The following is a 12150-nucleotide window of genomic DNA, read 5'->3' as shown; positions in this document are numbered from 1 at the left end:
CGTAGATGGCTGGCCTGTGGTCTCGTTGCTGCAATTCCCTGGCTGTGGTAGTCCTCACAGTGGTCCTCCTGGGGTTCCCGTGCTCTGGGGGGTCTTTGGATGCCTGTGACTCAGATCTCCTCCGTGTCTGCCTCAGGTACACGGGGCAGGTCTGTGGCTCCTCACACTCGCTATTGCATATTTTTATGGAGAAACCTTATACAAACAAGTGCGCTTAGCCAAGGTGCTTGGATTCAGGTGTTAACAGATACACCAATGTTCTATATGAGACGCAGTTACTACCAAATACATCTTGCATTCATTAGTACCGTGCAGTTTTCGGTAACATTGCTGTTATACACGTTTCTGCAGGGGTAGAAACAGTCTTCTAGTATCTTGTATTCTCTTCATCCTTATTTTAGATAGATAGATAGATAGATAGATAGATAGATAGATAGATAGATAGATAGATAGATAGATAGATAGATAGATAGATAGATAGATAGATAGATAGATAGATAGATAGATAGATAGATAGATAGATAGATAGATAGATAGATAGATAGATAGATAGATAGATAGATAGATAGATAGATAGATAGATAGATAGATAGATAGATAGATAGATAGATAGATAGATAGATAGATAGATAGATAGATAGATAGATAGATAGATAGATAGATAGTTAGTCATTTACTATACCGCTTATTCTATAGTGGGTCGCAAGGGAGCTGGTGCCTATCTCCAGCAGTCTATGGGCGAGAGGCAGGGTACACCCTGGACAGGTCGCCAGTCCATCGCAGGGCAACACACAAACAACCACACACACACTCATTCATACACCTAAGGGCAATTTAGATTAACCAATTAACCTAGCAGGCATGTCTTTGGACTGTGGGAGGAAGCCAGAGTACCTGGTGATATATGTGTGTGTGTGTGTGTATATATACATATATATATATATACACTGCTCAAAAAAATAAAGGGAACACTCAAATAACATATCCTAGATCTGAATGAATGAAATATTCTCATTGAATACTTTGTTCTGTGCAAAGTTGAATGTGCTGACAACAAAATCACACAAAAATCATCAATGGAAATCAAATTTATTAACCAATGGAGGACTGGATTTGAAGTCACACACAAAATTAAAGTGGAAAAACACACTACAGGCTGATCCAACTTTGATGTAATGTCCTTAAAACAAATGAGGCTCAGTATTGTGTGTGGCCTCCATGTGCCTGTATGACCTCCTTACAACACCTGGGCATGCTCCTGATGAGACAGAGGATGGTCTCCTGAGGGATCTCCTCCCAGACCTGGACTAAAGCGTCCGCCAACGTAACGTTGGTGGATGGAGCGAGACATGATGTCCCAGATGTGCTCAATCAGATTCAGGTCTGTGGAACAGGCAGGCCAGTCCATAGCTTCAATGTCTTCATCTTGCAGGAACTGCTGACACAATCCAGCCACATGAGGTCTAGCATTGTCCTGCGTTAGGAGGAACCCAGGGCCAACCGCACCAGCATATGGTCTCACAAGGTCTGAGGATCTCATCTCGGTACCTAATGGCAGTCAGGGTACCCCTAGCGAGCACATGGAGGGCCGTGTGGACCTCCAAAGAAATGCCACCCCACACCATTACAGACCCATTGCCAAATGGGTAATGCTGAAGGATGTTGCAGGCAGCAGATCCCTCTCCACGGTGTCTCTAGACTCCGTCACGTCTGTCACATGTGCTCAGTGTGAACCTGCCTTCATCTGTGAAGACCACAGGGCGCCAGTGGCAAATTTGCCAATCCTGGTGTTCTCTGGCAAATGCCAAGAGTCCTGCACGGTGTTGGGCTGTGACCACAACCCCCATTTGTGGACGTCGGGCCCTCATACCATCCTCATGGAGTCGGTTTCTAACCGTTTGTGCAGACACATGCACATTAGTGGCCTGCTGGAGGTCATTTTGCAGGGCTCTGGCAGTGCTCCTCCTGTTCCTCCTTGCACAAAGGCGGAGGTAGCGGTCCTGCTGCTGGGTTGTTGCCCTCCTCCACGTCTCCTGGTGTACTGGCTTGTCTCCTGGTAGCGCCTCCAGGCTCTGGACACTACGCTGACAGACACAACAAACCTTCTTGCCACAGCTCACATTGATGTGCCATCCTGGATGAGCTGCACTACCTGAGCCACTTGTGTGGGTTGTAGAGTCCGTCTCATGCTACCACGAGTGTGAAAGCACCACCAACATTCAAAAGTGACCAAAACATCAGCCAGAAAGCATAGGTACTGAGAAGTGGTCTGTGGTCCCCACCTGCAGAACCACTCCTTTATTGAGTGTCTTGCTAATCACCAAAGATTTCCCCCTGTTGTCTATTCCATTTGCACAGCAGCATGTGAAATTGATTGTCAATCAGTGTTGCTTCCTAAGTGGACAGTTTGATTTCAGAGAAGTTTGATTTACTTGGAGTTATATTGTGTTCTTTAAGTGTTCCCTTTATTTTTTTGAGCAGCGTATATAGATATATATATACACAGTACAGACCAAACGTTTGGACACACCTTCTCACTCAAAGAGTTTTCTTTATTTTCATGACTATGAATATTGTAGCTTCACACTGAAGGCATCAAAACTATGAATTAACACATGTGGAATTATATACTGAACTAAAAAGTGTGAAACAACTGAAAATATGTCTTATATTCTAGGTTCTTCAAAGTAGCCACTTTTTGTTTTGATTACTGCTCTGCACACTCTTGGCAAATCTGTCGGGCCTCTACTTGGTACTCAGACAACAGTTCTGCCAGACAGGACACATAAAAAAAATCATGTCTAGTCAACTGAATTTAACACAGATGGACTCCATTTAAGCTGTAGAAACATCAAGGATGGTCAGGTCCCTAGTTTTCCATTTTTAATAAATTTGCACAGTGTGCCAATAAGAGCAAAAGATGCTGTATGTTTACCTGGTAGAATGAATTTACTTAGAATCAAAACAATAAAATTCAAACACAGCTGCCTTGCAGCAAAGTCTTGTGTTCGAGTCCCGGCCTGTGGTCTTTCCGTGTGGCGTTTGCATGCTCTCGCTGTGAAAAGTTGGATTCTCTCTGGACACCCTGACATTCTCCAAAAGCCACAAAAACATGACTGTTAGGTTAACTGGTCTCTATAAATTGCACTTAGGTATGTGTGTGTGTGTGTGTATGCTTGGCTGTTTCTCCTGAGTGTCTCTTGCGAGGTGTACCCCACCTCTCACCCAATGACCGCTGCGGATGGTCAATTTTTTTCTAATTTTTTACAGAGATCGAGTGTTTTGAATCTTTTATGAAATGTATCTTTTCACTACATCCAAGTGAGAATTATTAAATGTTTTTCGACACCTGAGAAACAAAGACCACTCAAATCTGTTGTAGTCACATCATACAAATGTTTATATTTAAAACAGCCTCCAGTATTGAACTCGGAGGATACATCCAAAATATAAGAAATTGACATTTGGTCTCCTACATGTTCAGAGGATTAATAGTGAAAGATATTCACTAAAAACAGCATCTACAACTAAACTTCCCACTGTCTTCTATTAATCACATGTTTCATTTATACAGTTCTCCTGGGTCCTCAATATTGATGTTTTGGAAATTCAAAAGAAACCTAGTAGGTAAATCTATCAGCCTGTTCACCTTTTGGTACCAAGTAATCTTTTCTTTCACAGACAGGCTAAAAAAAAACCCTACCAAAACAGGGTGAAAGAGGAAAAATGAATATACCCGATGACAGGCAGAATCTTGCAATGTCCTGTGTTCAGCAAATAAAGTTTAAACTAATAGATCAGGCGAAGATGGTCTCCTCACGCCTCTTCTTAGTAAGAATAGTTCCAGGTTTGTGTTGGGCATCCGGGTGGTTTGTGAGCTCTGGAGGGCAGGTGGAGACTGGGCTCTCCAGGATGGCCTGCTTCAGGTCATAGAACACTGCAGCGTCCTCCTTGGTGAGGAACGTCATGGCCACACCACTCTTACCAGCACGACCAGTACGACCAATACGATGGATATAGTCTTTGGGAGAAAAAGGAAAGACTTTGTTACTTTTGTGTTGTTCATATAAGTAATGAATATCTTCCTTTGAAAACAAGGAGTCCTCTTACCTTCAATGTTCTTTGCCATGTCGTAGTTAAGGACCATAGAGACGTCCTGGATATCAATACCTCGACCAGCAACATCTGTGGCCACCAGGATGTCTTTGGCTCCAGCTTTGAGATTGGAAAGTGCAAACTCTCTTTGCTCCTGGCCTTTTCCACCGTGCAGCGTGCACGCATTGTACTGAAGAGAACAGAGACGAACATTTGTTTTCCTCTGCATTCATGATGTGTTACATTACACTGTAGTTTATATTCTCTAGTCAGGGTTCCTACATATCTTATTGTTTACATTTTAGATTGAAATTTCTACAGTCCTTTTAGTCTATCTGTGTCCCAAAGATTTGCATCTGGTTAGCCTTTAAGGAACCAGAGAAATCAGGAGATGGACAGAAACATCTGACAAAATCAGACAGAAGATGGAGAAACAAAAGGAAAAGATGATGGACAAACGAATGGATGGATAAATAGAGAATGAATTTATAAAGAAAAGCAGATAAAGTGAATGGATGAATAGGCACAAAGATGATGATAAATATATAAGCGGATATACTGATCGGCAAATGGATGGATGATAGATGAATAAATAGAAAGATAGATGTAGATAAACGGATGGATGGATGATAAATGAATAAACAGATAAATAAAGGGACCGATAGATAATAATAACTGAAAATAGATTTTTTTTCCAGGTACTGTGTTTTCTTTTTCCACAGTTGGAGAATCTGTGGGAACCCTGTCTATTTGACAATAACTCACCCCCATCTTCTCCAGGGACTTCGCCAGTACATCGCAACCCTTCTTCTGGTTGACGAAGATGATGATTGGAGGCTCGAAGCCGTGCGACAAGACCTCCAACAGCTTCTTCCTGCGCAGCACATGACATGAAAAAGAAAAACACTCAGCATGCTGACGTGACTGAGATCTTTGGTGGTGGTGTTGGTTTCACTCTCACCTCTTCTCTCCTTCTGACATGAGCAGGACCTTCTGTTCCACTCTCTCGTGGGGTTTTCCTGCAGAGCCGATGTACACCACAGCGGGACGCCTCAGGTAGCTCCTTGCCAGCCTCTCCACAGCCGGAGGCATGGTGGCAGTGAACATGACGGTCTGCAAGATTCAATCGAGAAGTTCAGGAAGAAATTCACAGAGAACACCTGGGACCAATCAGAAGGATTCACGTACTTGTCTGTATTTATGTTTCCCTGACTCAAAGTTCATTGTCATTTTCTCAGGGTCCTCTGCTTCTTCAGTGTCTGGTTTCTGATTGGTCACCGGGATGTACTCCAGAATCTTTTGAACGTCGGGCTCAAAGCCCATGTCAATCATACGATCTGCCTCATCCAGGACTACGTAGGTGCAGCGACCCAGGACCAGGTAGCGGTTCTCCAGCACATCTATCAGACGACCGGGCGTGGCTATGACAATCTGTTGAAAGAGGAAGAACTCAGACATAGAAAGTGGGTATTTTTCAACTGAAAGGTTTCTGCGACCTGGTGAAAGAAGAGCCAGGATCTCATACCATTTAACAGAAAACTACATAAATATGTACATTAAGCAGCTTTTAATTAAACATGTTCAAACAGTCTCAACAAGTCATAGCCCGGAAAACTGATTCATTACTGAATTTTTACTATTGTGGGGGGATATTAACAGAAAATATTGGCACATTCTAGTATTTTATTTTCCTGTTTTCACAATTTACAATACTTAAATGGTAACATGGCCAACTATTCAATCTTTATTTTGATCTAATTTATTCAGTGAAGGTAAAAGATCCCACACCCCTTTCCCGAGTCTCCTCTTAAACACTTTTCTCTTCAGTTCAGCCCACAGATTTCCTACATGGTTCAGGTCTGAGAAACGAGCTGGCAATCAAAAAAGCTTGATTTAGTGTCTGGTGAACCATCTCTGTATTTATTTGGCCATATGTTTTGGATCATTGTTCTGCTAAAAGAGCCAATGGGTCAGAAAATAGTTGTTTTTTAGGCATTTCCTCAGTTATGAACTGACAGCTGCCTTCCTTAAATTATGTTTTCTTGTCTTTTCCTTTGTGAAAATTGGTTAAGAGAATGTTCTAAAAATGCTTAAAGTTACATTTATTATATAGGAGTTGTTAGAGGTGCCAGTAATTATTATGGCACCATTTAGTTTCTAAAGAATAAAAAGTAGATTTTTATTAATTTTCCAGGGAGAGATTATGTTACTGCTATAAAAAATATCTTTTTACACATCTTTACATGTGAATGGGGCTGAATGTGTTCTCCCATAGGTTTTAAAATCACCGTCATGTTAAATGAGCAACTAAACACTAGCCAAATTTATTTCACTCAGTTCTGACTTTAATCATTGAATATTTCGTGTTTTTTGGTACCTTGTTGGGCCAGATAAGTATTAAAAGAATGTTTCTTTTAAAAAATAAATTAATAATAAATAAAAAATAATTAAACAACCCTGAATATTTCACCTCACAGCCCATCCTGAGTCGGAACCCTTGGTCTTCTCTGGAGATACCACCAATCACCGCCACTGTTCGGATGCCGAGGGGTTTACCAAACTTGATGGTTTCTTCTTCAATCTGCTGAGCCAACTCACGAGTCGGTGCCAAAATCACAGCATAAGGACCCTGATCGGAGTCTTCAATCCTGCCACACACAGAGCAGACAGCTGTAACACGCAAACAGGACTCATAACATAGTGAGAGACAGAGTAAAGGGTTTACTGAAGATTAATAAAGGCTTATCTGTGCTACCTGTCGATCTTCGGCAGAGTGGTAATCCAGACCAGCAGTGGAATGAGGAAAGCAGCCGTTTTACCGCTACCTGTCTCAGCCACGCCGATTATATCACGGTTCTGTAAGCCAATAGGAATGGCTTGTCTCTGAATAGGTGTTGGGTCCTGAAGGTTAAATGAGCAAAGACAACATCAAGCAGGATTATAGAAAGTATTTTTTTTTATTTCCAGGCAGGATTAGGTGGAGCACTTGAACAAACCTTATAGCCGCATTTGTCGATGACTTCCAGGATGTGTGCAGGCAGCGCATACTCCTTCCAGTTCCTGATGGGGTTGGGGATCTTTCCTCCTTTGGTGGTGATGCTGTAATCCTCCCTGAAGATTCGCCAGTCTCTGTCCGTCATCTCATCCAGCTTCTTCTGAGACCAGTGCCTGTCGTCCCAGCGCTGCTTAGCTTCTTTCTTACGCACCTTCTTCAATCTTGTCCTGTGGAGGAAACGAGGTTCGATTCCCTTAACAAGAGCTCCTTCTTTGACCCCAGACAGCTTACATCTTTTCACATCACTATACTCACTCTTCCTGCTCCTTCTCTTCCAGCGTACGTCTCTTCTCCATCAGATCGCCATAGAAACGTGACTGCTCTCTTTTCTGCTGCTTCAAGTCGATACCAGCGATGAAGCCCCGCCCATAAAGCTGCACCGAATGCTTTTCCTTGTAGCTGCAGGCAGAAATATAAATCTAATATTTAAACTGGGAAAAAAAAATCCAAAGACCCGTTGAAAATTATTTTATAATCCACTCACATTGGGTTGTAGTCAACTGAAGTGTCTTCAGAAGCATCCCACTCAAACACAAACTTCCTGTCATTCAGGTGACGAGTTCTGCGGCGTTTTTTGATTCCACCCAGATATCGTTCCTGTAATTAAATTATCTTAGTCATTTAAAAACACCAGCATATGGGCCGTTTATCATCTTTTTAGTCCCAAGATGACTTGACAGTTGAGCAAAAGACGGGTGGAAATATAATTCATGTTTAGGTGAAAGTATGAGACCTTAAGATGTAAATATTTTAGACCCAAAAAACCTAAATAACCGTCAAGTGGGAAACAGAACGACATCACAAAAGCCCCTACCCTTTTCAAAGCATACAAGACATTTTAATAATGCTATTTTCCAAAAAAAAGCCTTTGGGGCTACATCTCTCTAAGTAGGAAAGGAACTTGTTCGTACTGAACCACAAAGAGTGAAGTATATAACTCACCTTGATGAGTAATATGTCATGTTAAAGTAACTTTTTAATTGTTGCTTGTTCTGTGAGACTCTTTATTGCACCTGATCGTTAGGTCTCCTGAAACAAACCTTGATGGCGTGGAGCTCTTTGCTTTTGTCTTTCTCCTCCCTGAGCTTTTGTCGCCCATCATCTTCGTCATTCCCATTGTTCTCACGCTCCATTCGCTCTCTGCGCTCCCGTCTGTCCCTTTCTTGGGGGTCCTCTGTAAGACACGGATCTCAACTGTCACAAACACGTCTCTAGAGCTTAGCACAAGACCATAGTATTTTCAAGCTAATATATATAGCACACCCAGCATTTTCCTCCCAAGGTCCTGAAACATCCTCCTTTTCTTTCTTTCTTCTTCCATCAGCCTCTTCCTTTCCTCCACCTGCTGCTCTCTGCGCTTTATAGCCTCAGCTTCACGCTCTGCCCGTGACAGAAACTTTGGCTAAAAACAAAAAAGATAAAGTGAAATAACTTAATTAAAATTTTAAATTTTTTTGAAAAGAAACTAAACATGGAAGAAAACCTCTCACTTTTGCCTCGGCTTCCTCCTCTGCTTTTTTCTTGGCTAGAAGCTCCTCCAAAGAAAGTGGCTGGACCTGAGACACACAACAGAATGCAAATGACCCAGCTTTAAAAACAGAGCCCTCCGGAGATCTATGCTCCATGAATAGGAACATTTCAATTGATTTTATGGAAAATGTTTCTTTCTTGTTGCCAAGCTTTTTTTAGGTTGCAAAACAGAGGCATGATTCCTGATCCATAACACTGATCAAGGATTAAAAGAAGGAAAGATCCTCAGGTGAAATAAGCTAAATGAAAACATGAGCCCAAATCATACCTTCTCTTTCTTCTTTTTGTCATCTTCTTCTTCCTCTGTTTTTATATCCTTCTCCTTCTTTAGCTTGCCATCCCTCGACTTTGGTGACAGGCTTCTAAAACAGTTCAACATATTACAGAAAATGTTTTCTAATCATATGCTCATCATATTCTATTCATCTAGGGAGCAGAAAACATTTTTTAAAAGGCAGTGATGCACCAATTAATTGACTAGTGATCAAAATCGGTCAAATTTCCCTTGGTCAACTCTGACCGGTAATCGGCAGGTCTAATAATGAAACCTTTTTTCTTGCTCACTCAATGTATCCAAACTTTTAATTTATGTAAATAAATGAAGGTTTGGCACATGTGGTTTGATGCATACATTTTCATTGTTTGCTTTTTTGTCAGAACAGGCAGTTTTTTAGCAACTTTATTAGTTGTGTTGAAATTCTAAAGGAACAAATCTTCATCTGCTGCCTAAGCTGTTCCACATCCTGAGCCGCCGTTGTAACTAGCAAACATTTTTATCTTTGAATGGTCATGTTCTCTCACATTAGTGTTCAGGTTTTTTAATACCTTGATCTCTTGCTGCGATCTTTCTCACGGCGATGGCCGTCTCTGTCCTTACGGCTCCTCTCTCTGTCTCGGTCCTTTTCTCTGTCCTTATCTTTCACACGACGATCCCTTTAAATTGTAAGACAAATTAGAAAGCAACACACAAACTTAAAGTATGGAAAGGCAGAATCCATGTCACAGCTGCACAGACATAACTACAACTGCTTAAAACAATTATCCTTCTGGGTTTTGTTTGCGTGTTTCACTTGAAGCCACCTTTCTGGAGATTTGGAGCGGTTTCGTTCACGGGAACGATGCCGTTTGCGTGAAGGTGATCCTCTGCGATCCCGATCTCGTGAACGGCTGCGCTTCCTCTCCCGGTCTTTGGTACCAGATGAGTCGGCATCCTTCCTGTCTGTGTCAGCTGCCATCTGCCAATTTAAAAATGTTCCAAGTACATGAGCTGATCTTTTATATATTCCAATGTGTTGATTAAAAAAAGGCATTTTTATTGCTCCTTAATAAGAGAATGAACAGCCTGAAACAAAATTTAGGACTTAGAACACTTTTTCTTAGAGCATTCACAATAAAAAAGTATAATGCCTGATGTTTTTTGCTTTCTCCCCATCCCTAACTTCTAAATAAAACCTTATTCTCTCAGATCTTTTCCCAATTCTGCTCTTAACGTCCAACTAATAACAGAAACAAAGCATTTTCAGTCGTGTAAATCTAGCAATTGGTCAATAAATTAGGCTGATATTTGCGGTTTTTCTAAATATCATCTAGCCCAGGCATGGAGCATGGCGTAGCTGTCGACCCTTAGCTGTCCCCGGTCCAAGTTCTGACCCTGGAGACCTGTGCTGCATGTCTTCCCCTTCTTACCACCACAATTCCTGTCTGCCTGTCTGACTTTTGAAGTAAAAAAAAAAAAAGATAAAGGCCACTAATGCCACAAAGAAACAAAAATCATCCATGCCTGAAAAATACTGGGCCAATACCCAGTGAGGTGCAACTATAAACAGAACAGCAAAGCTGAAATCTTGGCTCAGAAAGCTTCAACTTTATTATCTGTACAGAGAATGCTATTTTTACAAAGGCTGTGGTGTGAAGGGAAGCCGACCTGTAAACATTCAATATGGAGTAAAATAATATGTACGTTACAAAGTTATCTACGGGGAAGTAAGGGCAGAAAACCACTGGATTGGCCAGAAATTGTTCCACTATCATTAGAGCTCCCAAGTCGCCAAAAGAAAAAAGGAAGCTGCTGCTTCAAGCAGCTCATTTGAGCCTACAAGTAAACTGATGTTTTTTCAGGGTTCCTACATGCTTTTCATTTCAAAATTCCATACATTTCTAGACTTACTTTTCCGAATTTCTCGGGCAATATTTGACCCGTATTTCAATGACTAAAAGTCAGCATCCTATGTAACAAGTCAACGTTTAACGATTTAAAAGAAATTCTAACTTGAACAAGTAGACAACGTTTAAAATGCACAGAACACTACATAAAATAGATCGACTAAGGAAAAAAAAAAAAAAAACTAAACTCGACAAAAACGTCGTAGCATTTAACGTTTCGTAAATGATACAGGCAGTAAATGTTTTCTACGATCTCGTTTTCAATGGACACATTTTTCAAACCATAAATTAGAGGTGTGAAGAATAAGCTCCATTACAAAGTTATTGTCTAAATATAAACGACAACTATAATGTGGAAAATGTGTTATAGTTTTACTTCTGCAGAAAGAAAGCTAACCCTGAGAAGTTAGCTAGCTTTAGGCTATTTAGTTCCCCCCCAAAAAACAATTCACTGCACAATACTGAAAATATGTTACCTCTACCGATGAGCAGAACGCTAAAACCACCTTGATAATTTAGGTTTTACTATCTTCAGACTGACGTTTTTTAGCTTGTCAACAAAACAGTAGCGAATTATCAACGATTTAAGAAGACGCCATGATTCTCGACACGAGCATAACGCGCAAAGGTTTGTGGGATGTGAAGTACTTAGTGGTGTATGAAGAGTGGAGGAATGTCTTGGGAAAACTACATTGTCCGTCTCAAAGCAAAAGCTATGCAAGGACCCCAGTTGTTTAGCACACGAACGCCTAAATGCCTGCTTAGAAAAGTGGTGATGCGTTATGACGTTGAAAGTAGAAATTTCCAGCTTCGTGTTGTCAGACTTTTTGAAATCTCCTGTCTTTGCAGTCTACTGCATATAGAAGGGTTGATTGTATGACTGTCAAGTTCTTATTGAAAACTGTTACAACTGTGCTTCTTAACTGAGTGTTACTAATAACAGAAGCACTCAAATTCACATTCAACTAGTTTTGATTAGTTATTTGTATACACAGTAAAAACTGGTCACTTTAGTACCACCTGTCAGTGTGAAGTGATTCTCTGATTTCCGAATCACGTTAAACACACCATTTTTTTTAAACTGGGTTTGTCAGTTTGGGCACCAGGTGGCGACATTGAGTTACAAGTTACATCAGAAACTTGCAGAAAAAGGTGTTCTTCGGATTCAGCTTGATTTGCCAAGATTGTATGCAGAAAAAAGGAACAGTGTGCAGACATTAGGTATAAATATATCAACTTTAGAGGAAATGTAATAAAGGATAAAAGGAACAGAATATACACTAATGTGTGTGTGCTGCGGATTTTAT

The 12150-nt window shown here is 40.9% G+C and overlaps 1 protein-coding gene across 2 annotated transcripts; it reads right to left on the bottom strand.

Annotated features, from left to right (window-relative positions):
- Positions 1-3376: 3376 nt before the first annotated feature.
- Positions 3377-11477, bottom strand: ddx23 (DEAD (Asp-Glu-Ala-Asp) box polypeptide 23). 2 transcript variants are annotated; one of them, XM_047378383.1, is made up of 17 exons: positions 11320-11477; positions 9761-9915; positions 9506-9613; positions 8949-9042; positions 8641-8706; positions 8414-8552; positions 8191-8324; positions 7635-7747; positions 7406-7549; positions 7092-7317; positions 6851-6996; positions 6566-6743; positions 5284-5526; positions 5057-5208; positions 4861-4969; positions 4111-4285; positions 3377-4021 (listed from the first exon to the last, which is right to left on the bottom strand). In XM_047378383.1, the coding sequence occupies exons 2-17, from the start codon at positions 9913-9915 to the stop codon at positions 3798-3800; spliced, it is 2406 nt and encodes an 801-aa protein (XP_047234339.1). In that variant the 5' UTR covers positions 11320-11477; the 3' UTR covers positions 3377-3797. The 2 variants fall into 2 exon arrangements, with proteins under 2 accessions (XP_047234339.1, XP_047234347.1); XM_047378391.1 differs by having other exon boundaries at positions 8949-9039.
- Between the last annotated feature and the right edge of the window lie 673 nt (positions 11478-12150).

This window comes from Girardinichthys multiradiatus, chromosome 1, assembly GCF_021462225.1.
Source record: "Girardinichthys multiradiatus isolate DD_20200921_A chromosome 1, DD_fGirMul_XY1, whole genome shotgun sequence".
In the NCBI taxonomy this organism is placed as follows: Eukaryota; Metazoa; Chordata; class Actinopteri; order Cyprinodontiformes; family Goodeidae; genus Girardinichthys; species Girardinichthys multiradiatus.
This window is presented reverse-complemented; position numbering and strand designations above follow the sequence as displayed.